Genomic DNA, 27,932 nt, shown 5'->3' on the forward strand with positions numbered 1-27,932 from the left:
TACATTTCTCTTCTCCCGGAGCGGCCGGCTCTCACAGATCGCTGAACTGGCCGTAGGGCGTTGCCCAGAAGAAGGAAGACATGCTCAAGACAGAGGCTGCCTCCTCCCAGATCCCAGAAGCTGGGGTCTGCATCTTCTTCATCTGCATCCCGGGTTTTCATATGCACACAAAACGTTACACAAGCCATCGAGGCCGTAAAGCAAAGGAGGACATGACAAGGCACACCCCACGGAGAGCGGGCGGAGGAACTGCCGTGGATCTGAGGCTGAGGGACTCGGTCCTTCAGGATCTGCCTGTGCTGAGGACCAGCCTAACGCCCTGATGCGGGGCAGCCGGGCCAGCCGTGGGCCAGCCCCGGCCTTTCCCCAAGAGCTGACTTCCAAAGCAGGAGGCTGACACCCCCACCTGAAATGGTCCAGGAGCCAGGCTGTCAAATCCCCGTACCCAGGCGTTACAGCTGCATTGCCCTCTGGCTTCTGCTGAGACCCCAGGACAGTGACGTCACAGGCGTCCCCTGAGGGCACGAAGGTCAGACACAGCTCCTGAGATAGTTAATTTTATGTGTCTACGTGGCTGGGCCCGGTGCCCAGATACATCGCCAAACGTTATTCTGGATGTTTCGTGAAGGCGTTTTCTGAGCTGAGATTAACATTTATATCGGTGGACTTTGAGTAAAGCAGACTGCCCTCCCTAATGTGGGTGGGCCTCGTCCAATCAGTTGACGGCCTTAATAGAACAAAGACTGATCTTGTCTGAGCAAGAAGGAATTCTCCAGCAGACGGCCAGCAGACCCAAACTATAAGTCTTCCCTGGGTTTGCAGCCTGCTGGTCCAGCTGCTGGTGCAGATTTCGGATGTAACAAGCCTCTACAATCGCAGAAGCCAATTCCTTAAAATGAATCAAGCTCTCTTGCTCTCTCTCTCTCTCTGGATAGATACAGATATAGTTACAGATATATAGCTATATAGACATATATTATAGTTATAGATATAGATAGATACAGATATCCAGATAGATATACATATAGTTATAGATATCCATATACATATAGTTATAGATATATAGATATCAATATAGATATAGATATGATATAGCTATATAGATATATAGTTATAGATATAGATATGATATAGATACATAGATATGATATAGATACAGATACAGATCTATAGATATAGATTATAGTTATAGATATATAGATATAGATATCAATATAGATATAGACATAGTTATAGATATAGATATATAGTTATAGATATAAATCTGATATATAGATATACTTATAGATACAGATATAGGTATAGATATATAGATATAGTTATAGATATGATATAGATATGATATAGATATATAGACATATAGTTATAGATATGATATAGATACATAGATATGATACAGATATAGATACAGATCTATAGGTATAGATTATAGTTATAGATATATAGATATCAATATAGATATAGTTATAGATATAGATATATAGTTATAGATGTAGATCTGATACATAGATATACTTATAGATACAGATATAGGTATAGGTATATAGATATAGATATGATATAGACATAGATATAGATATGATATAGATATATAGATTTAGATATTTAGCTATATACATAGATGGAATTTCAGATAATCAATGAGCCATGTTTTAGTGTAAGTGTAGCCCACACAACATTTAGGAGACGGTTCTACTAAAACTGTGCACGCTGTTTAAACTTCAGTCCCAGCTGACAGCGTTATCTGCTGGGATGGCTGATTGCATTGCCACACCACACACCTCATCTCTTTAGCAAACGGCTGTCCGGCCACATGCATGGTGCTCTCTCCAGAGCACAGCTTCTCATTTTTGGCAATACGGACATGGTGAGACCTTTTCTGGATCTTCAAGTTCCAGCTCCTTTGTGCTAACCATTCCCTCTTCAATTTACGCCTCTCCTGCTGCGTTTTGCTCTAAGCAACGAGGAGAGACCAGACGGCTCCCTCAAGCCTCTGCTCAGAAATCTCCTCAGCTCAACATCCAATCGCATCACGTAGGAGTTCTACCTTCCACAAAACGCTGGGCACAACCCAGACAAGTTCTCTGCCACTTGATAACACGTCCCTCCCGTTTCCAACCTGTTCCCCATTTCTGTCCGAGACGTCACCAGAAGCACGTTTAATGCTCCTGTGTCTACCTCCACTCTGGTCATGATGACATACGTCCACCTCTGAGACAAGTTTTCCTACACTTCTCCTCTTTTCTTTCTGAGCCCTCATTAAAATCACCTTCGGCATCCTTATACCCACTAACAGTCCTTCAAGGCTGTCTAGGCTTTCTCCATCAGGCACCTCCAAAGTCTTCCAGCCTCTGCCCATGATTCGGGTCCACAGCCACTTCTACGCTTTTAGATATTTGCTCCAGCAGCCCTCCTGATCCCACGGGCGACTGCAACAAAGAACCACAAACTGAGTGGCCTGAACGACAGAAATTTCCTGTCTGCCCCAGTCCTGGAGGCTGGACGTCCGAGACCCAGGTGTGGGCAGGGCTGGTTCCTCTCGAGGCCTCTCTCCTTGGTGTGTAGACGCCGTCTTCTCCCCGTGTCCTCACGTGGTCGTCCCTCTGTGTGTGTCTGTGTCCTCATCTCCACTTCTCATAAGGACACCAGTCCTATTGGGTCAGGACCCACCCTAGTGACCTCATCTGACCTTGACCATCTCCACAAACCCTATTTCCAAATAAGGTCACCTTCACAGGGGCTGAGACTCCAACATATCTTTGTTGTGGGGCACAATTCAAATCTTCACAACTGGTGCACACACACACACACACACACACATCCACGAAGGACACGGCAGCCTGGCCACAGGGAGTTCCCCAGGAGGGTGGGCGAGCTGGACATTCTCTCTCCTCCCCTGTCTCCCCAACAGGGGTCTGTTCTGTGGCAGATCCCTGCTGCCTTCCCCCCAGAACCGGGATGCAAACTGATACAGGGTATCACTCTAAAATAACCTGGAGTGTAACCCTCTCTTCCCCACCCCATCTACATCTTTTGTGTCAGGTCCGTCACCAACTCATCCGTGTCAGCTCCTCGCCAACAGAGATCACAGAGCGTGGGCTCTGTAAGTTCGGGCTGTCACCTGACCTCCACCACACCAGCTGTTCCCGGGACCATTCCGCCAGCCGCCCCATCCCAGCAGCTGTACACGAGGCCACCACGGGACAAGCTCCCACCGGCAACGTTCCTCCTGAAGGCAGTGAGCTCCGCAGCCTCACGGTCCGACTGTGTGACGTGCAGCTGCTCGCCGCCGGGTTCGTTTTTGGAAAGGTGAGGAAAGCTTCCAACAGTCACACGTTTGGCCAGACTATGTTTGGAACGCTCTGGGGTCATTGTTCTTTCTTAAGCATCTAATGTGGAGGGCTGACCTCATGCCTCAGCAACGGCCAGCGTTCGGGGACATGATAAATGACAGCCCTCTGTATATCCAGCTCACCGACCGCAGCGCAATAAATTAGAGACGGCTCAAAGAGTGGAGCACGGAAAACTGCAATCACAAAAATAGAAGAAAATGTAGTGGTGGCGATCGTGGTGGTGTTTTTTTAATGGACGACTGCACAGTGAAGACGGCTTCTCTAAGGAAGACGCAGACGTGGTGCAGGAGAAAGTTCTGTAACTGACCACATAAAAAATGTTTAATTCTGGAGAACCAAAACAGCCCCAAATAACATTAAAAGGGACATGACAAATTGCAACACACGGATGCGTTCTTAGTATGTAAAGAGCCCTTGTAAAATAATATGAAAACATCTAATACTCCCCCAAAATGGGCAACGGAGACGAACAAGGAATTCACAGATGTTGAATAAAATATAGATCTGTGAAACGATGTTCCAAGTCACTTGAAATTAAATAAGCAAAAGGTGAAGGAAGTTACTAGTGTTCTTAAGTCAGATACAAGTCAGAAAGCAGTGTCCTGGGGCCGGCCCCGTGGCATGATGCTTAAGTGGGCGCACTCCACTTCGGCAACCCGGGGTCTGCAGATTTGGATCCCGGGCATGGACTGATGCACCATTCATCAAGCCACGCTACAGCGGCATCCCACATAAAATAGAGGAAGATGGGCATGGATGTTAGCCCAGGGCCAATCCTCCTCAGCAAAAAGAGGAGGATTGGCAGATGTTAGCTCAGGGCCGACCTTCCTCAGCAAAAAAAAAAAAAAAGCAGGGTCCTACCCAGAAAACCTGGATGCTCGCACACTTAATTAATATCCCACCAAGGCCGTATCTTCTTAGGAGGCGAGTTACAAATGGCTGTCTAACTTGACACGTGTATTCTGTTCGACCCAGCAATTCTGCTTCTAAGAATGAATGCCACAGACGCACTCCCACGGGTATGCAAAGACATACGAACAAAAACATTCATTGCAGTCTTGTTTATAAAAGAGAGATCTTTAGTTTGATTGTCGTTTCAGGCAAGACTTTTCACAGGTGTTCTTCAAAAGAAAGCCCTGTTGTTATGGTAAGAACTTGGATGAATCTCTAGGGAATTATGGGAGCAGGAAAGAAGCAACTTCAAAAGGGTGACAGTGTGTAGGACTCCATGGATATGCATCCTTGAAATGACAAAATTATAGACACAGAGAGCAGATTTGGGGTTGCCAGGGGTTAAGGAGTGGATTGGGGGGTTGAGGTGGGAAGGAGGCAGGCGGACCTATAGAAGGGCCACACAGAGGGATCCTGGGGGCGACAGAAGTGCCCTGTGTCTTCACCGTGATGGTGGATCCATAACCCCACACATGCAACAAAATCCCACCAAACTCAATACACAAACACACCAATGAATGCAGGTTAAAACAAGGGAAATCTTAGCAAGAGGATGGAGGGCTCCTACAACACCGTCTTGCTTGTGCCACGTACTATCGTTTTCCAAGATGTTATCATTGGGAGAAAACCAGGTCGAATGGACATAGGATTTCTCCATATGATTTCTTACAATTGCATGTGAATCGACAATGATGTCAAAGTAGAAAGATAAAAAAAAAGTCTCAAAAAACCAATGAACAACCACAAAAATGTCTAAGTATATGCCATATAATATAGCCTTCTGTATCAAAAACAACTAAAAAGAAAAACAAAGAAGGCTTTGCCTTCTGGGCTCCTGTGTGGTTCTTTTGAAAACATCCATGTGGTTTACAGCTCCCTTTTGAACTGCTGATGATTCTACGCCCCGGTTCTTTTATCAAATATGGAGGGCAGCAGACACGGCCAACTCTCTCCGCTGTCATGAGCCAGCGTGGACGCCAGGTACAGGCATTGTTTGAATGCAGACCACGGGCACCAGCACCTCCCACTTCATCTAGTAGGTCTCTGGATTTCAGTTTATGCTCCATATTTCCTACCTTAGGCAGACACATGTAAGCCGCCTTAAATTCTTTCTGGAAGCATGAGGGTCGTATATTCATTCCTTGACTCATCATTAAATCATTTGTTCGTGTGCTCCATTGGGAAATGACAACATTCCTCTTTACAGTACACAAGGGAGAAGACGCTCGACGTCATTAGCCATCAGGGAAATGCAAATCAAAACCACAATGAGATGACAACAAAAAAACAAACAATCTGATCAAAAAATGGGCAGAGGATGTGAACAGACATTTCTCCAAAGAAGATACACAGATGGCCAACAGGGACATGAAAAGATGTTCAACATCACTAATCATCAGGGAAATGCAGATCAAAACTACAAGGAGATGTCAGCTTACACCTGTCAGAATGACTATAAGTAAAAAGACAGAAAATAACAAATGTTGGAGACAATGTGGAGAAAAGGGAACCCTCATACACTGCTGGTGGGAATGCAAACTGGTGCAGCCTCTGTGAAAAACAGTGTGGAGATTTATCAAAAAATTAAAAATAGAAATACCATATGACTCAATTATCCCACTACTGGGTATTTTTCCAAAGAACCTGAAATCAACAATTCAAAGAGATTTACGCACCCCTGTGTTCATCGCAGTATTATTAACAATAGCCAAGACGTGGAAGCAACTCAAGTGCCCTTCTATGGATGAAATGGATAAAGAAGATGTGGTATAGATACACGATGGAATACTACCCAGCCATAAAAAAGACAAAATTGTCCCATTTGCAACAACATGGATGGACCTTGAGGGTATTACACTAAGCAAAAGAAGCCAGACAGAGAAAGACAAACAGCATATGATTTCACTCATATGTGGAAGATAAACGAACACATGGATAAGGAGAACAGATTAGCGGTTACCAGAGGGGAGGGGGTGGAGGGTGGACGAAAGGGGTAAAGGGGCACACGTGTATGGTGATGGATAAAAACCAAAGCGGTGGTGGTTAGCCCGATGCGGTCTATACAGAAACCGCTGTATAATGATGTACACCTGAAATTACACAATGTTATAAACCAATATGAACTCAATAAAATAGTTGAAAATAAAAACCACAATGATACTGCTCCACATTCATTAGCATGGCTATTATATTCCAAAAAAAAAAGAAAAGAATACATGTTGGTAAGGATGTAGAGAACCTTGAACCCTCCTACACTGCTAGTGGGGATGTAAAATGGTGCAGCCACTTTGGAAAACAGGCTGGTGGTTCTCCAAAAGGTTAAACATGGAGATACCGAAAGACCCAGAAATTCCACTCCTAGGTGTGTGTCTATCCAAGAGAAATGAAAATGTGTCCACCGAAATACGAGTGCATGAATGCTTAGAGCAGCATTATTCAGGATAGCCAGAAAAGTGAGAACCACTCACATGCCCACGGATGGTGATGAGTGGATAAACAGAATGTGATCCATCCACACAGTGGAATATTACTCAGCCATGAGAAGGGGTGAAGCACTGACACATGCTACAACACGGATGGACCTTGAACACGTGATGCTCGGTGAGAGAAGGCAGACAGAAAAGGTCACTTGATGTGTGATTCCATTGATATGAAATGTCCAGAACAGGCAAATGCATAGAAAGTACAGTCATGCATAGCTTAATGACAGGGACGGGTTCTGGGAAATGTGTCATCAGGCACTTTCGTCATTGTGTGAACATCATAGGCTGTACTTTCACAAACCTAGATGGTATAGCCTACTGCACACCTGGGCTCTAGGGAACAAATCTTACGGGACGACCATCGTATATGCAGCCCATTGTTGACTGAGACGTCGCTATGTGGTGCATGACTGTAGGTTAGTGGCTGCCAGGAGCTGGGGGACGGGGAATGGGAAGTGATGGCTAATAGGTACAGGGCTTCCTTTGGGGGTGATAAAAGCATTCTAAAATTACACAGCGACGTTGCTTGTACAACTCTGCAAATACACTAAAAACCACTGAATTGTCCAGTTTAATGGGTGTACTGTCTGGTGAATTATTTCTCAAGAAAGCGGTTTAAAATGGGAAAATGGGGAAACACCTTGTTTAATCATGGGTCATGGGGGATGGCTGGAGACGTGGAGATTCTGCCACTCCCCAGCGAGGAGGGGACTCGGCGAGGGCGATGGCTGACGTGAGCTGAAGGCAGGAGACCTGAGAGATGGGGGACCCCAAATCAACAGCACCAGCTCTCAGCTGCCAAACAACAGACGTGGTGAAGACTAGTGTCATGGAAAGACCCGCATCCAGAGGCGGCTGGGAGTCAGAGTCAGCAAGGAGAGGCCTTAGACGATGGGGGCGACAGCAGCAGCTACCGCTCAGGGCTCCTGGGCCGTCCTGGTTCAGGGTTGGTAGCTCGGGGGCTCCCCAGAAACTATTCCAACACATTCAAGTTCTGGAACACCTGTGGTCCCAGCCGTCCTCAGTGGAGATGGTCCAGGCCAGCATCAAGAAGTACACAGATTCTCCAGGGGAGGAAAAAACGACTACCACATTCAGACACGCCCTGAACTTCCCGAAATTCTATTGAATCAGGTCCACCACTAACCTTGTTATATGTCAATTAATCTCAATGTTATATGTCAACGAATCTCCATAAAACCGGGAAAACAAGTGTGATTACAGGGGGGTGTGCATAACTAGACAGGGCATTACCTGGAGGCCAGCGTGATGAAGCTTCACAATATAAAGTGTTCATAACCTCGCAGTCAAGGAAGTGATCATAAAAACAAAGCCAAGTATTTTGCAGTCATTTATAGCTGGTTTTCCATAAACCACAAAGAAATGATTCAACGGGGAAAAAAAAAAAGGATACAAAGTTCTATATAATTTATGGTTAGGCTTAAAGAGGCTTAATATTATAGGAAAATAAACCAAATGTTCACGGCAAAAGAAAGAAGAAAAAACATACACACACACACATACACAGAAAGAGAGAGGTTTATTTTAAGGAACCGGCTCATGCAACTGTAGATCTGCAGGGTAGAGCAGCAGGCTGGAGACCCAGGGAAGAGCTGATATGGCATCTCCAGTCTGGAGGCAGAATTCCCTCCTCCTCAGGGGACTTCAGTCTTTTTGCTCTTAAGATCTTCAACTGATTAGGTAAGGCCCACCCATACTATGGACGGTCATCTCTTTTACTCCAAGTCTACTGATTTAAATGTTAATCTCATAAAAAAAATCCCTTCATGGTAACACCTAGACTAGCGTTTGACCACACATCTGTGGCCCAGCCAAAATGACACACAAAATTAACCAGCACAGCTCAAGTGAAAACTCATGTAGCCACTATGGAAAGCACTTTGGAGATTTCTCAAAAAATTAAAAATAGAAATACAATATGACCCAGCTATCCCACTACTGGGTATTTATCCAAAGAACATGAAATCAACAATTCAAAGAGACTTATGCACCTCTATGTTTACTGCAGCATTATTCGCATTATTCACAATAGCTAAGACACGGAAGCAACCCAAGTGTCCAGTGAGTGATGAATGGATAAAGAAGATGCGGTATATATATACAATGGAATACTACTCAGCCCTAAAAAAGACAAAATCATCCCATTTGCAACAACATGGATGGACCTTGAGGGCATTATGCTAAGCGAGATAAGCCAGACAGAGAAAGACAGAGTATTGTTTCACATGTGTGAAGGATAAACAAACACACGGATAGAGAGAACAGATTAGTGGTTCCCAGAGGGGAAGGGGGTGGAAGGGTGGGCAAAAGGGGTACAGGGGCACACGTGTAGGGTGACAGATAACAACTAGACTATTGGTGGTGAGCATGATGCAGTCTACACAGAAACTGATATTTAGTGATGTACACCTGAAATCTCACAACGTTATAAACCAATATGACCTCAGTAAAATAATTCAAAAAAAGAAAATTAACAGCACAAAGTATAAGAGGTTTCCTGCAACCAACAACCCTAACTAGCTGCCGATGGCCGTCACGTGGAGCTCGGACCCGGCGAAGGGAGTGACGTCCTTCGTGAGCCGAGCCGTTGCCAAGAACCAGAGAAAGGAGCTGGGATCTCAAGACGAGGGCCAGACAGCAGCCAAAACCAACAGGGCCGGCCCCGACTCCCCGCCCACTAGGCTTCCCTGGAAAGGTGGGACCTGCCGGCTGACTCACACAGGTGCAGCTAAGCCTGAGATGAGCAACAGAACCGGCAGGGAGCCGGGCAGGGGCGGGCCAGCTGGGCCAGAGAAGCGGGGCTGAGGCACCGACTTTAAGCCAAAATGGGGCAATCATGTGGACGACAGCAGAGGACGCCTCCAACGAGGGATGGCCGCATCTCCCCTTCTGCATCACAGGGTCGCTTTTCTAGAAGAAAGAGGCGGGCTGTGCAGGGAGAACGTGATGAAGGAGGTACTTCCATAACGGACCCCCCACCCCAGGCCCAGGCTCTGCGCCAGATTCCACGTGGACCACAGGGTCCGGGGCTCCGTGCTTCCTCCAGGTGCCCAGTCTCGGCCCAGGGAGCACAGCTCATTCAGGAGCCGCCCTGGGGTTCGGGGTTCAAGCCCCTGGACTCTCCCTGGTCAACCGACCAGGAAATGATTCAAGGGTCGGCAGGCCCTGGACGTCCAGAGCCTCCGACAGCAGGAAAACCAGGCTGTAACAAAACGGCTTTTTACGTGTTCTGACCCCAAAGGGACCAGGACGGAATTTGCTCTCCTTAAAAGATTATGGTAGCAACCAAGATGTCCTTCAGGAGGTGAATGGATAAATAAACTGTGGTCCAGCCACATAATGGAATATTATTCAGTGCTAAAAAGTCATGAGCTATTAGGGGCCGGCCCGGTGGCGTAGTGGTTAAGACCACGTGCTCCACTTCAGTGGCCGGGGGTTCGCAGCTTCAGATCCCAGGTGCGGACCTATACACCACTCATCAAGCCATGCTGTGGCAGCATCCCACATACAAAATAGAGGAAGATGGGCACAGAGGTCAGCTCAGGGCCAATCTTCCTCACCAAAATAAAAAAAGAAATGAGCTATCAAGCCATAAAAAGACATGGAGGAAACTTAAATGCATGTTATTAAGTGAAAGAAGCCAGTCTGAAAAGGCTACAGACTGTGTGATTCCAACTCTAAGACATTCTGGGAAAGGAGAAACTATGGAGACAGTAAGGAGGTCCGTGCTTGCCGGGGTGGGGGGAGGAGGAGGAGGGATGAATAGGCGGGGCACAGAGGATTTTGAGCTGTCTGGGGAGGAGCCCCAATGGTCATAAGAATAAATGCAGCTCGGGGAAAGAAAGGGGAAACACACGTCACATGGAAGACATGGAGGGCGTTTCTAAGTAGCACCCTTTTGTATTGGAATATACGTCCCAAACCTGAGTCTGGAGAGGACCCAGGTAGCCCATGAACACATCAGAGAAGCCGCGTGGGTGAAGGGGAGAGAAGAGACTGGACCTGAGAGCCCTGCCCGCTGGGCCCTGCCGCCCTGGTCACGTCCAGGTGGGACTCAGGCGCTCTGTCAGCCAGCTAGGGCCGAGCAATGGTTAATGATATGTGTCAACTTAGCTGGGTCATGGGGTTAAACACTATGTCTGGGTGTGTCTGTGGGGGTGCTTAGATGAGATTAGCATCTGAATCGGTAGACTGAGTAAAGCGGATTGCCCTCCCCAGTGTGGGCGGGCCTCATCTAATCAGTTGAAGGCCTGAATAGAACAAAAAGGTGGAGGGAGAATTCGCTCTCTCTGCCTGAGCTGGGACGTCCATCTTCTCCTGCCCTCAGACATCAGTGATCCTGGTGCTCAGGCCTTCACACTTGGACTGAATTACATCACTGGCTTTCCTGGGTCCTCAGCTTACAGATGGCAGATGGTGGCACTTCTTGGCTTCTCTAACTGCTTGAGTCAATTCCAATCAATCAGTCTCTCTCTCTCTCTCCCTCTCTCTCTCTCTCTCTCTCTCTCTCTATATATATATATATATATATATATATATATATCTGTATTAGTCAGGGATCTCCAGACAAACAGAACCAATAGGAACTAGATAGATAGATAGATAGATAGGTAGGTAGATAGGTAGATAGATGATAGATAGATAGATAGATGGATAGATAGATAGATAGGTAGATAGGTAGATAGATGATAGATAGATAGATAGATAGATAGATAGATAGATGATTGATAGATACATAGATAGATGATAGACAGACAGATAGATGATAGATAGATAGATAGATAGATAGATAGATAGATAGATAGATAGATAGACAGACAGACAGACAGACAGATCCTGTTTGTTGTTTCTCTGGAGAACCCTAACACAGGCTGCTATAACAAAATCCCATGAACTAGGGGGCTTAAACAACAGACGTTTATTTCTCCCAGTTCTGGAAGCTGCACGTCCAAGATCACGGCTGATTTGGTGTCTGGTGAGGACCCTCTTCCTGGCTTGTAGACAGCTGTCTGCTTGCTGTGTCCTCACGTGGAGGAGAGAGAGCTCTGGTCTCCCCGTCTTCTTCTAAGGACACTAATTCCATCCCACCCTCATGACCTCATCTAATCCTAATCACCCCAAAAGACCCCACCTCCTCATACCATCCCACTGGGGGTCAGGACTTCCACACATGAATTTGGGGGACACATGTTCAGTCCGCAGCATGCTCAGACCACCTGGTCCAGAGGCGTCCACACAGGGAGGTCAGAGGTGAAGGAGAAAGGGCAGGTGGGGAGAGCTCCCTGCACAGTCTCCTCCCGCACCTGTCGGCAGTCGAGACACGGCTTCCTCAGTGTGCATCGCTCCCCCCTCTGCCCACCATGACTCCCAACTGGGTATCTACACCGCCTGTCACCTCATCCCCTCCCTCGTCCCAACCCTAACTCATCCCAACTCCCCACTGGGGTGGTGAGGACAGGAGGAGACGGCCAGGGTGGGGCACAGCCAGCCCACCACCCGGACCCTTGCCGGCCTCTCCAAGGGCGTGCCCCTCGTGCCGGACGCCAACCATGCAGCCTCGTTGCTGGCTCGGGCACCTACTATGCCCACTCCGTCATCCCGGCCGGGCTCCTTCCCCAGGCCATGCAGGGTGAGCAGCCACAGACAAATCCTACTACAAACCAAGGACTGGCCCTCGTGGCCCAGCGTGTGAGACTCTCGGATGCCAGCAGGAAGAGAGATGAGCCCAGTCGTGCATCCCAATGGCTGGACCCCCACGTCCTTCCTGCTGCCTGGAGCCCCCCTACAGGCCCACTTGGAGGACCCCTATCTGGGCTTCATGGCTCAGCCAGGAATGGGCTCCTTCTCAGGGAGGCCCTCGTGTGCCCCCACACAGGCCAGTGTCCACCCTGCCCATCTCCTACAGGCCCTGCCTTAGCGTCCACTGCAGGCTGCTGGCCTCGGGGTCTGCTGACCCGGCCCTCAGGGGACTATTGCGTCTCCCCAATCAAGTGTGTGTGAAGGGGTTGGAGCCACACCAGCCTGCAAGGCAGGGGACCAGGCACTGGGCGTGGGGTGATGCTCCACCCAGCTCTCCAGGGCGAGGAGACTGAAATGTCCCATCCTTGGATGTTCCCTGTGATGCGAGGAGGTCGGACTGTAGGAACCCCAGGGTCCCTTCCAGAGTGTTTTATAGAACGGGCAGAACTGTGACTCCATGGCAGCTCATATAGTGACAGCCATCCTTTAAGGAAGAACCACTCACTCATGAAATTTCATGTGAGGAGAATAAAAGCTATTGAAGGCATCTGCAGTTTAACCATAAAGCATAGGATGGAGGGATGGATGATAGAGTGATAGAGAGAGAGAGAGAGAGAGAGATAGATATGGATAGAGAGATGATAAATAGAGAGATGATAGATGACATATAAATAGATAGACCTATCTGTGTAGATAGATGATAGATAAATAGAGGGATGATAGGAAGACAGATGATAGATAGGTAGATAGATAGATGATAAATAGAAGATAGATAAATACATAGATAATAAATAGGTAAATGGATAGATTGAGAGATGAATATGCAGATGATCAATAGCTAGCTAGATGATAGATAATAGACAGATACACAGATGCCCACCATGCAGCCCTGTTGCTGGCTCGGGCCAGCATAGATAGATATAGATGATTGACAGATGGATAGACCATAAAACAGACTATCTACATAAATAGGATATAAATAGTATGTATATAAATAGAATCAATTCCATGCAGCCACGAATCACAAATCAAGCTTAGCACGTCTGCAACCAATCGTCCACCACTCAGCTGAAACGCTGCCCACAACAGCGCCGTGTTCCCAACACCGCACACAGGACAGCATCTTCGCACTCCCACCTTCTCTCCAGTCACTGCCTTATGCCCACAAAAACCCAGCCACGATCCTCCCGGAAACAAAAGCCCCCAGAATCCCCACCAAGGACCATCTCCCGGAACCCCAAACACCTGAGGGGGAGGGAAGCATCCGCTGCCAATCACCATGTAACAAAAACTCCCAGGAGAGCTCCTCTTTCAAGACATTTCCAGAGTCCGCAGCGTTCCGTCCTTCTGGCGGATAAAGCCATGGCCCGTTTCCCTGAGGACGCACCTCCTAAGGAATGTGCCCCCACAACATGCCATCTGCACGTCCCGTCTCGTGTCACGTCACCAAGAAAATCAAGTGAGTTTGGGTCAATTTAGAAGCAGAACAAATTGCCCTGAAATCAGAAGTGGGCAAGGCTTCTCGAACTGACGTGAAGCCAGAGGTCTGACTTCTGAGCGGATATGCTAAGAATCCTCCCAGATAAAAAAAAAACAGGCAAAGAGCCCCCACAGGGGTGCCCATGGGACCCCGAAACGCAGAGAAGGACAATAAAGTTCTGCTGTGCACGGGCCCCCCGGGAATCCGGTGAAAATGCAGGTTCCGCATCGCAGTCTGGGGGGCACCCCGAGTCTGCGTCTCTGGCCATGCAGAGATGGCTGCAAGCCATCTCTGGGGAACCAGCATCCAGAGAAAGGAAGTTGTTGACCATGCAGTAGACCTGGAGGTGGGCACGTCTGCGATAACCACGTGCAAACAGGACCAGGCACTCAAGGGACCCCAAGTGAGAGGATGGCGGGCGCCTACGTGACCCCCAAAACCAAGGGCTGCCTCCCACCCGGAGAGCAGGAATCACGCAGATAAGAAGGCTCACAAGAATGTGGCCGAGGGGCTGCCCCCACGTAGAAGCCACCAGTCTGCAAAATGTCAGAACAGAATGGCTTGCACTTCCGACAGGGCTGCAAAACCCGTTCCGGCAGCCAGGACAGCTGCAAAATACCCGACTTAGTCTCCTCTCGATTCAGTACAATTTCGAGGACCCACAGGGCTGCCACGGGAAAGGATTCCAGCTCTCAGTCCAGGATTTGTGCAGACTGCACCCAGAACCGAGAAAAACGAGCTCTGGGAGCAGATCCGTGCAGGGAGCTCGGAAAGCCGGGGATGTTCCCGTCGCTCTGCATTCCCGGGCGTGTCAGGCCGCGCTCGGAGACCGGGATCTCATTTCACAGACGCGCTGTAACGCCTGCCTTCCGGGAGCAGGTGCAAATGGAACGCGAGAGCTCTGGCTGCAAGCAGGTCTGAAAACAAGCCGGCCGGGAAGAAACCGAGCATGGATTGGGGGTCCAGACAAAGAATTAATGAAGAAAGGACTTCTGAAAGTCAGGGGTGTGGGGCCACGGGGTGAGGCTAGGCATGAGGTTCGTCTTACATGATTCGTATGAAAATAAGCACAGTGGGCTCTTTTTCTATCCAGTGCTGGCAGTGATTTAAACTCTAAAGATCCTGCAATAACGGAGGGGTTGATACAGTCTGTTTCCTGCTTTCTTAGAGTTAACACCAGCAGAGGAAGATGATGAATGAGGCCCCAAGGTGCCAGCTCACAGGAGAGAGGGTGCATTTGGGGGCAGCCCACGTCTCCAGGAGGCCAGTGTGCTTTGTGCACCTGCAGCTCGACCCCGCACCTGAAGGCCACTTGAGCGTCGTCACCCAGGAGAAAGGCTTTCCTCTCCTGAGAAGGTAATCTGGACGGAGAATGCACACCCCGTGAACTCAGCTAATTGAGGGAAAACGGTCTGAACTCTCATCAGATAGACGCAACTGTTTCTCAAACCCAGGGAGCTGGGTGGATCCAGAGATCATTCGGGAAAGGACGAGGAAATGGCAGAAAACCCCACAGCGGTCCAGGCTCCGGGAAGGGCCAGCCATGGCCCTCGGCCCCCATTTTTACAAGACCCGTGAGCTAAGGATGGAGTTGATGTTTATAAATGAGTTCCACGTTTCCAAGTGGTTGGGAAAGTCAAAAGAAGAGAAAATACTTCACAGCATACAAATGATGTGAAATTTGAACAGGACACTCTGCATCCACATGGTTTTATGGGCACCCAGCCCACTGAAGAAGGATCTACGGGATCTCACGGTCCACGGCCAGAAGTAGACTCTCTGAGCAAGTTGGCTGGTTCCTGCCCCATGTGTCTGGCTCTGAAGCCAAGGGACACCAACTGAGACTGAATAACTATGGCTCCAAGGACTGAAATCTGAAAGGATCCTGCAAATAACCCCCAGAGGAAAGAACCGAATCAGAGAAACGGGAAGGAGTAAGCAAATGCTGTTGTTATTTAGTGAAGGTCACAGGAGAATCTGTTTAAAAAGCCCAGAGCTGATGAGGTTTTACGTGAGCGAACACAGCTCTGGTGGGACCCCCACCATAAACAGGGCCGGGACCACTCAGAGAAGACGCTCCCTCCCCAGACTGCCGTCGGAATACGGAAACGTACGTCTGTCTGGAACTCCACGCACGACAGAGCCTTTTGCACAAAAGCAGAAGCAAGGGGCAGCCGCCCGGCAGGGCAGCCTCCGTCCCCACCCGCCTGTCTGGCCACACTCAAGAATTGGGGCCACCGGAACGTCCCGATATCGGGCTTTCTGCCATATGCCCCGGCACCAAAAACGAACACTGAAAACCCCCATCGATCGTTCCCCCCAGCTACTGTTCTCAGTCTACTTGCTCTGAAAATAGATAAAATAAGGAACTTCTGCAGAGGAGAAAAACACACACACACACACATAGACAGCTCCAAATTATGACTCTGCACCAAGATCAAAGCATCAAACAAACGCAGACCCGCGAAACTGCGGAAGCTGGGAGCTGTGCAGACCCAGATAAGAGCAGTCCGTAACGGCGAGGGAGTGAGTCTTTATAAGAAATTATCGACGCCTGCCGTGACGGGTCCTCCGAGACGTTTAACTGACACATGCCGCTTATGAAAATGGAGAACGCCACGGAATCGCTGGGTTATCGTGAGTGAAAACAGCCCCATGTAAACTCAAAATGTTTGTGTACAAAAATTAAACATTTTAATTACACCCCGCCCAGGAAGAGAAGAAACCAGTCGTATGCAGGAAGGGAAAGGCAGGACGATGCTGGTCTGGGATACCTTGTTTTCCAAAGAGGTAGGAAGGAGGAGAGAGGGAAGCGAGGAAGGATGGAGAAAAGTCACATTCCCTTAGGCATAAACGGTCGACGCTCACTGCTCAAAGAGGCCTGGGTTTATAAAACCGTTTGCCTCGTCACTACGCCCAATGTAAAGACACCCAGGGGAGCAAAATGCAAAATCTCCTCTCCCAGGCAAGGCTTCCCCAGTTACAGCTTTATTCACGTGGAGGTTTTGATGCAAAAAAAATCCAGAAGTGTTTCATACCCTTTATCAATTCTAAGGAGCCACGAGGAGAGCACAGGGGAGTCATTCTTGGTGGCCTGGAAACTCTCTTCACACAAAAGAAAACCTCCCTCGTGGTTGAAGAGGTTAGTCAAAGCGCAGGTGTGATTAACACACATCAGACCAAGAAATCCGGACCTTATTTATTTCTCTGGTTTAGTGAACAGGAGTCAAAGTCCAAAGCATTAAATAAAAGCACAACCAATGAGGAGGCCTGGCCACGAGGGCTGAAAGAAAGATGAGAAATGCAGAGAGGTGGCTGGCTCGAGCAACACACGTTTTCATAGTGAATTACAGAAAACCAGTGATTTCCAGCAACGTGAAGGGGGTCGGTTGTGCGGCTACAGAACTAACCCCATGTAGGTGGGTCCTGCGTCTCTGAGCCTGTTTTTCCAACCCGGGAGCACAGGGGGACAAGTCATAAAGCCAGTCCACCAGCTCCTTCCGGCCGCCCGTTCCTGGGGACACTCAGAGCTGAGGGCTTGGAAAGCATTCAACTGCTTTCCTTCCAAGAGACAGCAGAGGCTGAGCGGCCGTCTTCCACTCTGGAATTCCTAAAAACATACACAACTCGTGACATCAAGATAAAATTCCGCCCTGCTCGAGGCCGCCAAAGTCACCAGCCATTGACATGGAGAAATTCCCTCCTTAAGCCTCCGGGATGCGATGAGGGTGGGGGTCCAGGCAGAATACTGCCAACAGTTGAGTCGGGTCATCTGGAAACGCCCACAACCCAACATCCCGTCCTCCCAGACGTGGGGCGTCTTCACGCAGGGATCAAAGACACGTGCTGTGCCTCCTGAAAGGCAGTGAGTTAAATAAGTAGTTTCTAAGTCCCGGAAGCAGCCAAAGCCATCTACAATGACCCCCGGAGGTAAAACCATCCGTGGTAATTTTTTTTAAATCAATGGGTCTCATGGTGTTGAGTTTGAGAGAATTCGAGAGTCCTTTCCTGTAAGCGAATCTGACTCACCGTGGGCACCTGAGGGTTGCGTGTATCTAAAGGAGGAGCCTCACCACCACCCCGAGGAAAATGATTCTGGGGAAACCGGACTTTTGAAGCATCGGACACAAAAGAAAGACCAGGCTTGCAAGGACCACGTCCACCAAGCCAAGTCTGGCAAGGGGAGAGAGGAGCTTTACGGGGAAGCAGAAAATAGAACACATTCAACAGCTCTTTTCTGCGTTTTTAAAAGTGCTGGCTTTTAACCTTTTCCACCACACAGAGAACTTGTCTCTCTTCGAAACAGGGCATTCTGGCTCAAGAACATCTCCTGACTTCCCAGAGGCAAGGTTCCCCACTCGAATGAAAACTTAACTGTGTCTTCCACCATCGACAGATCACTACAGTCCCGATGGTGGTGCCTGGGGGAGGGAAGGGAGGGGGTTTCATTCTCATCTCCCCATAAGTTTCGATTTCTCTCTAATTGACCTCAAACCCTCCCTCGGAGAACACGAATGGTGCGGGTTGAAATTAACAATCTGGGAAGTGAACCATCCCTCCCAGCTCTGCCTCGGGGTGGGGGAAGCGGTCTTGCAAATATTGAGTATTTGCAATCTGTAGGAGAGCCCCAGAAGCCGAACTTAGGGCTTTCTTAGATCATTTACTTCCCTCCCACTGGATGTACGTGGACTCCCAGAAGAAACGCTCGTTTTTCCAACTTCCGGCCCCAAAACCCCCGTCTCCTTCGTCTTCTCACATCCCTGTTTCGGGCCACCGCAACCATCTGTGGGGTCGCCCCTATAGCCAAGCGTCCAACGGGGTGACCCCCGGCACCGTTCCCCGTCGGCACCCGCTACACGAAGCCGCCGTCCCTGATCCCAAAGAAGCCACCGTGGACGGCGTCCCCCAGGGGGAACACCTGCTCGTGGTCCAGGCCCCACTCGCCCTCGTCCTCGTCCTCGGGCTCGGCCTCCCCGCCGCCGCCGCAGCGGGCGTTCTCGTACAGGAAGATCTGCTCGTCCACGTGCGCCGGGGCCAGCCGGTTCCTCTTGGCGCTCACCACGTTGGCCGAGGAGCCGAAGAGGCGCTCGGGGAAGACGCGGGTGGCCGCCACGCACCAGTACTTCTGCAGGACCTTGGGCAGCATGGGGAAAAGCGCCAGGCGGTCGGACCACCACTTGAGGGGGTCTTCGTTGAGGCCCAGCACCTTCTGAGACTTGAAGTTGCTCAACTCCTCCACCACCTGGGCGTGCCACTCCTCCTGGTCCTCCACGCCCCCCGTCTGGCAGAAGATCTCGGCCAGCATGCTGTTGATGACGCTGGTGGGCGGGGGCGTGGACGCCAGCACGAGCTTCTTCACCGGGGGCTCCTCGGGCAGCGCGTAGATCTTGTCCTCGGGCGGCCGGTAGCCGCCATCCTTGACCTTCTCCAGGAGGCGCTTGGCTTCTTCCACCACCCGGTTCTCCACCTGCTGCCTCTCGAAGGCGGACAGGAAGGGCAGCCTCTTGTAGCGGGGGTCCAGGAAGGTGGCGACGTTCAGGAACATGTCGATCTCGGGCGTCTCCTGGTAGGTCTTGGACAGCTCCTTGGCGATGACCTCCTTGGCCATGCTGATCTCCTTGGAGTCCGTCTCCTTGATGTTGAGTGTGGTGTTGAGCAGCATGTGCAAGAGGGGCTTCACCATGCTGATGGTGGGGTACTTGGAGGCAGAGAGCATCTCGGCCACCTGCTTGAAGGGCTGGAGGAGCTCCACCAGCCCCTCGATGGTGGCCCACTCGGCGGCTTCCAGCATGAGGTGATGGTTGTTGCTGTCTTCCACCAGCACGGCGGCGACGACAAACTGCTGCTCCTTGAGACGCTGGAGCATGGCCAGCGTGCTGCCCCACCAGGACACGCGGTTGCTGACGAGCATGCAGTGGGCCACGTTTTGCTGCTTCTGCTTCTCGTAGAGCATGTACATGGCCACCGTGGACTGCTGGAAGTACTCCACCAGCTTACGGCAGCGGGCCAGGAGCCCGCCCAGCTTGGGGAGCTGGAAGGCCTGCTGGATGCCCGCGTTGAACGTGTGCCCCAGGCAGGGCATCTGCACGGCGATGTCCAGCAGCGAGCACGCCTTCACGACGTCCTTCCCGCAGTCCGTGGTGGCCCCAAAGACCTTGGCGCTGATGCCCCACTCGATGAAGGCCTCGTAGAGCACCCGGGTGATGGTCTCCGCCGCGTTCTCCTCCGGCACCTCGAACGTCTTCAGGCAGCGGGAGCCCACCGCCAGGCAGCTGGCGGGGCCGGCGCCCAGGAAGTGGGCCGCCAGCGTGACGTAGGCCCGGTTCTGGTTCTCGCTGCGCCACAGGTCGGTGGAGATGCCGCACCAGGAGGCCTCGGCGAGGTCCTTCAGCACCGCCTCGCGGACAGCGCCGTACTTCTCAGGGATGGCCTTGGTGCAGAAGAACTTCCTACTGGGTAGCTCGTACCTGGGGTCGGCCGTCTTCAGGAGCACCTTGAAGGTGGGCTCATCCACGATGGAGGCGGGGTACAGCCCCTCGCAGATGAGGCCGATGACGGCGGCCGTCAGCTCTTGTTGTTTCTTGCTCTCGTGGCCGTGGCCGGCCTTGGCGGCCAGCGGATCCTGCGCGGTCTGCTGGGAGGACTCGGGCTTCAGCTTGGAGAAGGCGGTGGCGAAGGCCTCGCGCATCTGCTCCGTGTTGCTCTTGACGAACTCACAGAACTCGTCGGGGTGATTCTTCTCCAGGTGGTAGGAGAGGTTGGAGGTGTTGCCGGAGTAGGCGATCTGAGCCATGCAGATGCGACAGTAGATCTTCTTCCACTGCAGGATGCATCCCTCGGCGTTGGTGTCAAAGCCAAAGTACTTCCAGACCTTGCTCTTGGCACGGGGGTGCGCCACAAGCTTCAGATCCGTCTGGGAGCCGTCCAGGCCTTTACTCTCCATCGCTCCTCCGCCGGGGCCTGCCTCCCGGGCCTCCGCTCATTCCTGAGCACCTGCTAACAAGCAGCAAGACAAACACAGCGTGAGAAGGGACCCGGGCACGGCCCCCAAGACGCTCCGCTCGGAAACAAAGGGTGCAGTCACCCATCGGGCGGCCTTTCCTCGTACACGGCTTTTGCAAAGTGGAGGGGAGAGTCTGCCCATGGGCGCGTGCTTCTGCTCAGGCCCATCCCACGTATGGGGTGATTCCACGCATCTGAAAACATGCATTGCTTTGAATTTCTTTGTGCTCCTGCGAGCTCTCTCCTCATCGGAGACGTTTACTACGGACTGTTTTAGAAGGTCCACTGACCCGGCACCCACAGGGCAGGGTCATTTTTGGGGAAACTGTTCACTGGATGCCTGGAGGCCACGAGCATGCACCCATGTTCACAAGAGCCCAGCCAGCCCAAGAAGACCCACCACCGCCTTAAAGCTCGTTGTAAGCAAGAACGGGCATCACACGCCACCTGAGGTCGCTCAAGCACATCAAAGAAGAAAAACGGGGTCTTAATTTGGCCCTAGCGGTCTTCAGGATGGCTAAAAGGCATGAAAATTTCTTCAAATTTTATGTTTTTAAATGACGCCTTTTTTCTTTTTTTTTTTTTTTTTGGTGAGGATGATTGGCCCTGAGCTAAGATCTGTTGCCAATCCTCCTCTTTTTTGCTGAGGAAGAGTGTCCCTGAGCTAATATCCGTGCCCACCTTCCTCTATTTTGTATGTGGGATACCACCACAGCACGGCTTGATGAGTGGTGTGTAGGTCCATGCCCAGGATCCAAACCCGCGATCCCTGGGCCGCTGAAGTGGAGCATGTGAACTTAACCACTATGCCACCAGGCCGGCCCCTAAATGATGCCTTTTTGAACGTGGCTTGCTCTATTCTAATCATAGACGCATCCATGATAGGTAACCACACTGGGGCAATAAAGAATTTCTCGATCCCTGGAACTTCTCAAAATGCCCACCAGGGGCAGTCACACCTGGGTACAGAAATACATATTTACTGTGTAGGGTGCAAGCACTATCAGGTTCTTGGTGGGGAAGTTTTGGTGACCTAGGAGCCAGCCCCCAGGGTTCCCACTGTGGCAGAATGACCACAAACCCGGTCGCCCCTTGGAGCAGCCAATGAAGATGGGACGCCCACCAGGGCAGCTGGGTTTCCTTAAACGCTGTTTGTTACACGTGCAAGTTTTCAACGTGCTGTACAGCACTCAGGGGGTTTGATGACAAACGGCACCAACTAGGCATTTTCTGAGTGTCAGGAATGTGTTCAGACCCAAATCTCAATAATGAGTATAGTGGGTTGAACAGTGTCCCCCAAATTTATGTCCACCCAGAACCTCAGAATGGAATGCTATTAGGAAATAGGGTCTTTGCAGATGTGATTAAGTGAAGGAGGGAGATGAGGTCGTCCTGGACGAGGGTGGCCCTAAATCCAACCAATGACAGTGTCCTTATCAGAGACAGAAGAGGAGACACAGACACAGAGGAGAAGCCACGTGGAGACGGACGCAGAGATGGGAGGGAGGCGGCCACCAGCCCAGGGACGCCTGGAGCCCCAGAAGCTGGAAGAGGCAGGAAGGACCCTCCCCTGGAGCCTCCGGAGGGAGCGCGGCCCTGCAATACCTTGATCTCAGACGTCTGGTCTCCAAGACTGGGGGAGGATGAATTCCTGTGGTTTTAAGCCAGTGGTACTTGGTTACAGCCACTCCAGGGCACTCTTACGATGAGGGTGAAACTATAAAAGATACTAAGTGTTGACATCACCCCCAATGCGGGATAGGGTTCTCTGAATGCCCCCCACGTCCTCACAGACAGTCACACCCTGCCATGCTGGCTTGTGGTCAATAGGACCTGCCTGAGGCTTTCCAGGGAGACACCCCAATGGGCCTGATTAATGGGGCATTTCGGTGGCCAGGGGTGTGGCAGAAGGACGTGTTACTGTGACCAAGTCTGGGTCGGGAGCTGAGAGGTGAGACCCGAGTCTCCAGAACAGGTGGAGGGGATCTACCAGGGCCGAGACTTCCAGAAAGAGAAACCCCACAGCTGCACTTTCTGCAGCCAAGTCAGGATGGGGTACCTGGACGTGGGGAAGGCAGTCAAGGAAAAATTGAAAAGAACCCCACAACGCCACACCCGTCTGCAATATGACCTGTAAAATGCTCCCTGAGCGACACAATTCTTCTCTATCAGATCCTTCTACTACACTATTATTGTTATTAATTATTATTTGGCTGAAGAGGGTCACGGGACTTGGAGCAGAGTGTTGTACACAAAGCACAAAGAATCCCTAACAAAGTGGCTTCTTAAGGAGGCACTACCAGCAGGACCCTCCCCCCCGGCATCATCTCCGTCGGTGTAGACAGTTACGTCAGAACCTCCAGACCCCCAGGAAAGAAGGTGACATGCAGGGAGAGGGCACGTTTAGGGCAGCTGGGCAGAGCTGTCTGCAGGACACGGTCCACGGACGGCTTCCGTCGGGGTCATGAGTAAAGGTTTCTTCAAAGCAGCCTCTCACAGATCATTCTCACCAGGCGGCCTGAGTCTCTCTGGGGCACTGTCCCCAAGATGCTCCCGGGGTTGCAGTGAGGTCCTGCCTTTTCCAACATCACGTCTGTGAAAGTGGCCCAGTTCTTCATACGCACAAGACACAGGATGAAGCAGCAGAACAGAGGGCCCAGGGGCCTTCCATTCAGCCGGTAAGTCAAGAGACTGAATTCAAAAAACCAAATCAAGGCCACCACTTTTCCTAATTTTTTTTGTTTTTGAGAATATTGTTATTATTCATTGGGGAAAAAAAATATCCTCCTGGTAACAACCTGTCATTGGCTTGAGGTTGTTACTTTAAATACATTCTTAAATACGTTTTAAATTTGTTTTAATTCCTAATAGGATAATGATTGACAAGCAAAAGCCACATAAAGAAAAGCTCCTTCAAGTCCTCATTTTTTGAGAGTAAAAAGACCCCAAGATCATGAAGTTTGAAGAGCGCTATTTCACCTCCCCCTGGCCACGGTTTGCATCGGTCCACATGTGCGCAAAACCCACGAGAATGAACTTTCTCTTTACAGGTTTTTTAAAACCCTACAGTCTGAAAACTAGGATGCCTCCTAAAATAGCTTTGTCAGTGGGCCGGTTGACATATTTTGGGGTGGGTATTCAAGCTGCCAGGACTGATGTAGAAGTCCATTTTCCACACCAGAAAGCCTGCCTCCTATTGACAACAGAATTTTTCAAGACAATTCTGTGCAATAGCAGGGCTGCCCTCTAAAACACATCTCGTCCCATTTCCTTTCGTTTTCAAACTTCGCTGACGCATCAGAGAAGTTTAATTTCTAATAGACAAGCCCTTTGTTAACAGCATCCGGTAGAGACTTTCTTTACGCAGGACGGCAATTTTCAACAGGTTTCAGGCCAATGTTTCAGTGTTGATGTCTCATTAGGATACTAAAGGCATTAACTATATCACATGTTTAGAAATCTGACAGACATGCCTGACTATATAGGCCATCTGGATACAGCCTCAAGAACATGAAGAACCCGGATTAGACTCTTGTACAGGAACTCTTAATTTGCTTCTAAATCGTCTCTGTAAAGGCCTGACCAACATCGATCGTGACTTTGTAATTATCTTGTTTGTAGATAATGCATCTTAAGAAAACATGGCATTCAGACAACTTACCACCTTCTTCCTTCTTTTCATACCATACACCCATCATGCCTGCCACATGGATTCCTCTGGATACAAGGTACAAAAGCACACTCAATCTCCACATTCTGGATATAACGTACAAGGGCACACCCAACATCCATGTTCTGGATACAGTGTACAAGGGCACACTCCACCTCCACGTTCTGGATAATACGCACTACAGCACACTCAATCTCCACGTTCTGGATACAATGTACAAGGGCATACTCAACCCCCACGTTCTGGATACAATGTACAAGGGCACACTCAACATCCACATTCTGGATACAGTGTACAAGGGCACACTCCACCTCTACATTCTGGATAATACGTACTAGAGCACACTCAACGTCCACGTTCTGGATACAATGTACAAGGGCACACTCCACCTCCACGTTCTGGATACAGTGTACAAGGGCACACTCCACCTCTACATTCTGGATAATACGTACTAGAGCACACTCAACCTCCACATTCTGGATACAACATACAAGGGCACACTCCACCTCTACATTCTGGATAATACGTACTAGAGCACACTCAACCTCTACGTTCTGGATACAATGTACCAGAGCATACTCAACCTCAAAGTTCTAAGAAAACACTCCAGCTATTTCGAACCTGAAATGGGCACCAGGCCTCCCTGTCACTGTTTAGCTCCAGGCCCAGGGCAAAGTTCAAATGCTTCTCCCCAAAAGTTAAGAACAGTTAGGAACAAATTGAAAAGAGGTTAAAAGCCATTTGGGATGCCTGCCACCAGCAGACAAATGGAAGGAATGTTCCTCCACTAGTATCTAAAGTTATTTCTAACCCATCAGACAAGGTTGTTCGCTTAGGGCAAGTTAGTGAAGTTAATCTTTACATAAAATGACCCTCTTTTGGCACAGAATAAGGTGTCCTTAGGCTGACAGATGACTTCATCCAACGCTGTCTTTTAACAACTTTTTTTTTTTTAAATCAACAAGTGGAAAGAACTGCTCCAGCCCTCAGGCGTGAGGCACCGCAAACAAGTTTTCCAGAGAAGCATCTGGCTGTGTTGCCAAGTTTCATTCTGTCTTTGCCGTGAGCACAGGAGCAGGCTCCGGAGCAGGTGAGCAGGCCTGTCTGAAAGGGGAAAGGCCCTGGGTACGCATGACCTACAGGGCTCCACAACGTGGGGCGGCTCTCCACAGTTCACCGTCAAAAATACCAAAATCCTGTTTATCAGAAAGCTGACAACTTAGTTCACATAGCATGACAGCTTAGCTCAGGTAGAGAGATTCACTTACCTGGGTGGAGGTCTGCAGGGTGGGGCTCATTTTAAAATATCTGCTCCTGCTCAGAGCTACAGGTTGTCAGAGTGTGGCCCAGGGACCCCCCTTCCACGGGGGAGTGGAGGAATTCCAAAGTATTGTCACAATAACAGGCAGACGCTAGTTGCCATGCGTCACCCCAATCTCAGGGGTGGACAGTGGAGTCTTCCAGAGGCTATGAGACCTTGCCATGACAACGGTCTGGAAGCATACTTGAGACCATAGTACTTTCTCAGGCCAGACAGTAAGGAGATTAGCTACAACCTAACACACCACCACACTCCCCACTGAATACTTCGTCTCGGAAAACAGTTATTTTTCACCTAAAAATAAAATGCCATGTATGCTGACATAGGCAAGAGTTGTTATAATCATCATCATCATTATTATTGTTATTTTCTGCAAATCAAGGCGTAAATAAATGCTCACAGGTTTCTCAGGTTTAAGTCCTGAACATGTAAACAAGGATAGACCCGGCCCCAATGCCACCACGCACTTTGGAGTTCCCCGATCATTTTTAGGAGCGTGAAGGGGGCCTGACACGAGAAAGTCTGAGAGGGGAGATCTGGAGGATGCAGCAGAGCCCAGAGAAACAAAGTTGCCACGAGCGGAAGCGCCCTCCCCGCCAGGCCGCGCTGGCTCCCCAGCGCCCCAGAAGCAACCCCGGGCCCCCCGCGCGCTCTGCGCGTCCCCCCGGGAGGGCCCGTCCTACCTTTCCCGGGGCGGGGTGCGAGCTCTCTCGGGCGCCCCCTCCTCCCTCTCGGGGCGGGGCGCGCGGGCACGGCTGGACCCCCAGCCGCCTGCGGTCTGGGGCGCGCGGGCCCCGGCGGACCCCGGCCACGACCGGGGGTGGGGGGACGCGGGCTTCCCGGGGCGCCCCCCCTGGCCCAGGGCTGGAGGGGAGGCCGGGGCTGGAGGGGAGGGGAGAGGAGAGGAGGGGAGGGGCCGAGCGGGGCGCGCACCACCTCCCCACCCCGTGCGCGCGGCCCGGCCCGCCCTCCCCTTCCGGGAGCGCCAGGCGCGGCCACGGACTGGCCGGCTGCCCGGGGTCAAGGTCACGGGGGCCCGGCGCTCCGCTCCCCCGGCGCCTGGGCTCCGCAGCCGGGGGTCGCGCGGAGCGCGGGGGGCGCCCCGGGTGCGCTCTCGCCGCCGCCGCCCGGCCCGCCGTGAGCTCCCCGCCCGGGCCCCCGCGCCCGCCCCACGCGCCCCCGCGCGCTGACCTGGCTCCGCGAAGCCCCGCGGAGGCGGCGCAGCAGCTGCGCCACGACCACCGCCGCGCCCACCGCGTAGACCCGCAGGGCCGCCCGCGCCGCAGACAAAGGCGACATGGCTGCCCGGCCGCCGCTTCCGCGCCGCCCGCGGGACTCGGCGCCGGCACCGGACGGCGGAAACGCGCCCGCGCCGGCCCGCCCCCGCGCCCACGCCCGCCGCCCCGCCCGGCCCGCCGGGTCCCCGCCCCGACCGCGGCCTCCCGCTCCGGGGACCCCCGCCCGGGCCACGGACCCCCGCCCCGACCGCGGCCTCCCGCTCCGGGGACCCCCGCCCGGGCCACGGATCCCCGCCCCGACCGCGGCCTCCCGCTCCAGGGACCCCCGCCCGGCCCGCCGGGTCCCCGCCCCGACCGCGTCCTCCCGCTCCAGGGACCCCCGCCCGGGCCACGGATCCCCACCCCGACCGCGTCCTCCCGCTCCGGGGACCCCCGCCCGGGCCACGGATCCCCGCCGGGACAGCGCGGACTCCCGCTCCAGGGACCCCCGCCCGGGCCACGGATCCCCACCGGGACAGCGCGGACTCCCCCACACACACACGGACCCCCACTCGGGTTAAAGCACCCCCAACCGGACCCCCGTCCTGGACACCAGGACCCCCACGCCCAGACCCCAGGACCCCCACCTTGACACCCCACCTGCACCAACGACCCTCACCCACACCACAGATCCC

General features: G+C 51.5%; 2 protein-coding genes across 6 annotated transcripts in view; both read right to left on the reverse strand.

Annotated features, from left to right (window-relative positions):
- Positions 1-27,932, reverse strand: part of DHRSX (polyprenol dehydrogenase) — a 178,216-nt gene that overhangs the window by 143,827 nt on the left and 6,457 nt on the right. Inside the window, exon 2 of the mRNA XM_087427830.1 lies at positions 27,212-27,897. Within this exon, the coding sequence (XP_087283956.1) occupies positions 27,212-27,897 (686 nt within the window). The remainder of the gene's footprint in view (positions 1-27,211; positions 27,898-27,932) is intronic.
- Positions 17,215-27,311, reverse strand: LOC147911600 (E3 SUMO-protein ligase ZBED1). 5 transcript variants are annotated; one of them, XM_087427809.1, is made up of 3 exons: positions 26,704-26,737; positions 22,635-22,746; positions 17,215-21,020 (listed from the first exon to the last, which is right to left on the reverse strand). In XM_087427809.1, the coding sequence occupies exon 3, from the start codon at positions 20,968-20,970 to the stop codon at positions 18,880-18,882; it is 2,091 nt and encodes a 696-aa protein (XP_087283935.1). In that variant the 5' UTR covers positions 20,971-21,020; positions 22,635-22,746; positions 26,704-26,737; the 3' UTR covers positions 17,215-18,879. The 5 variants fall into 5 exon arrangements, with proteins under 5 accessions (XP_087283935.1, XP_087283932.1, XP_087283933.1 ...); XM_087427806.1 differs by having other exon boundaries at positions 17,215-21,023; positions 26,704-26,736; XM_087427807.1 differs by lacking the exons at positions 22,635-22,746; positions 26,704-26,737 and adding an exon at positions 27,212-27,311 and having other exon boundaries at positions 17,215-21,023.

The sequence above is a fragment of the Ceratotherium simum genome, chromosome Y (genome assembly GCF_057802395.1).
Source record: "Ceratotherium simum simum isolate JZ-2026a chromosome Y, ASM5780239v1, whole genome shotgun sequence".
Taxonomy (NCBI): domain Eukaryota; kingdom Metazoa; phylum Chordata; class Mammalia; order Perissodactyla; family Rhinocerotidae; genus Ceratotherium; species Ceratotherium simum.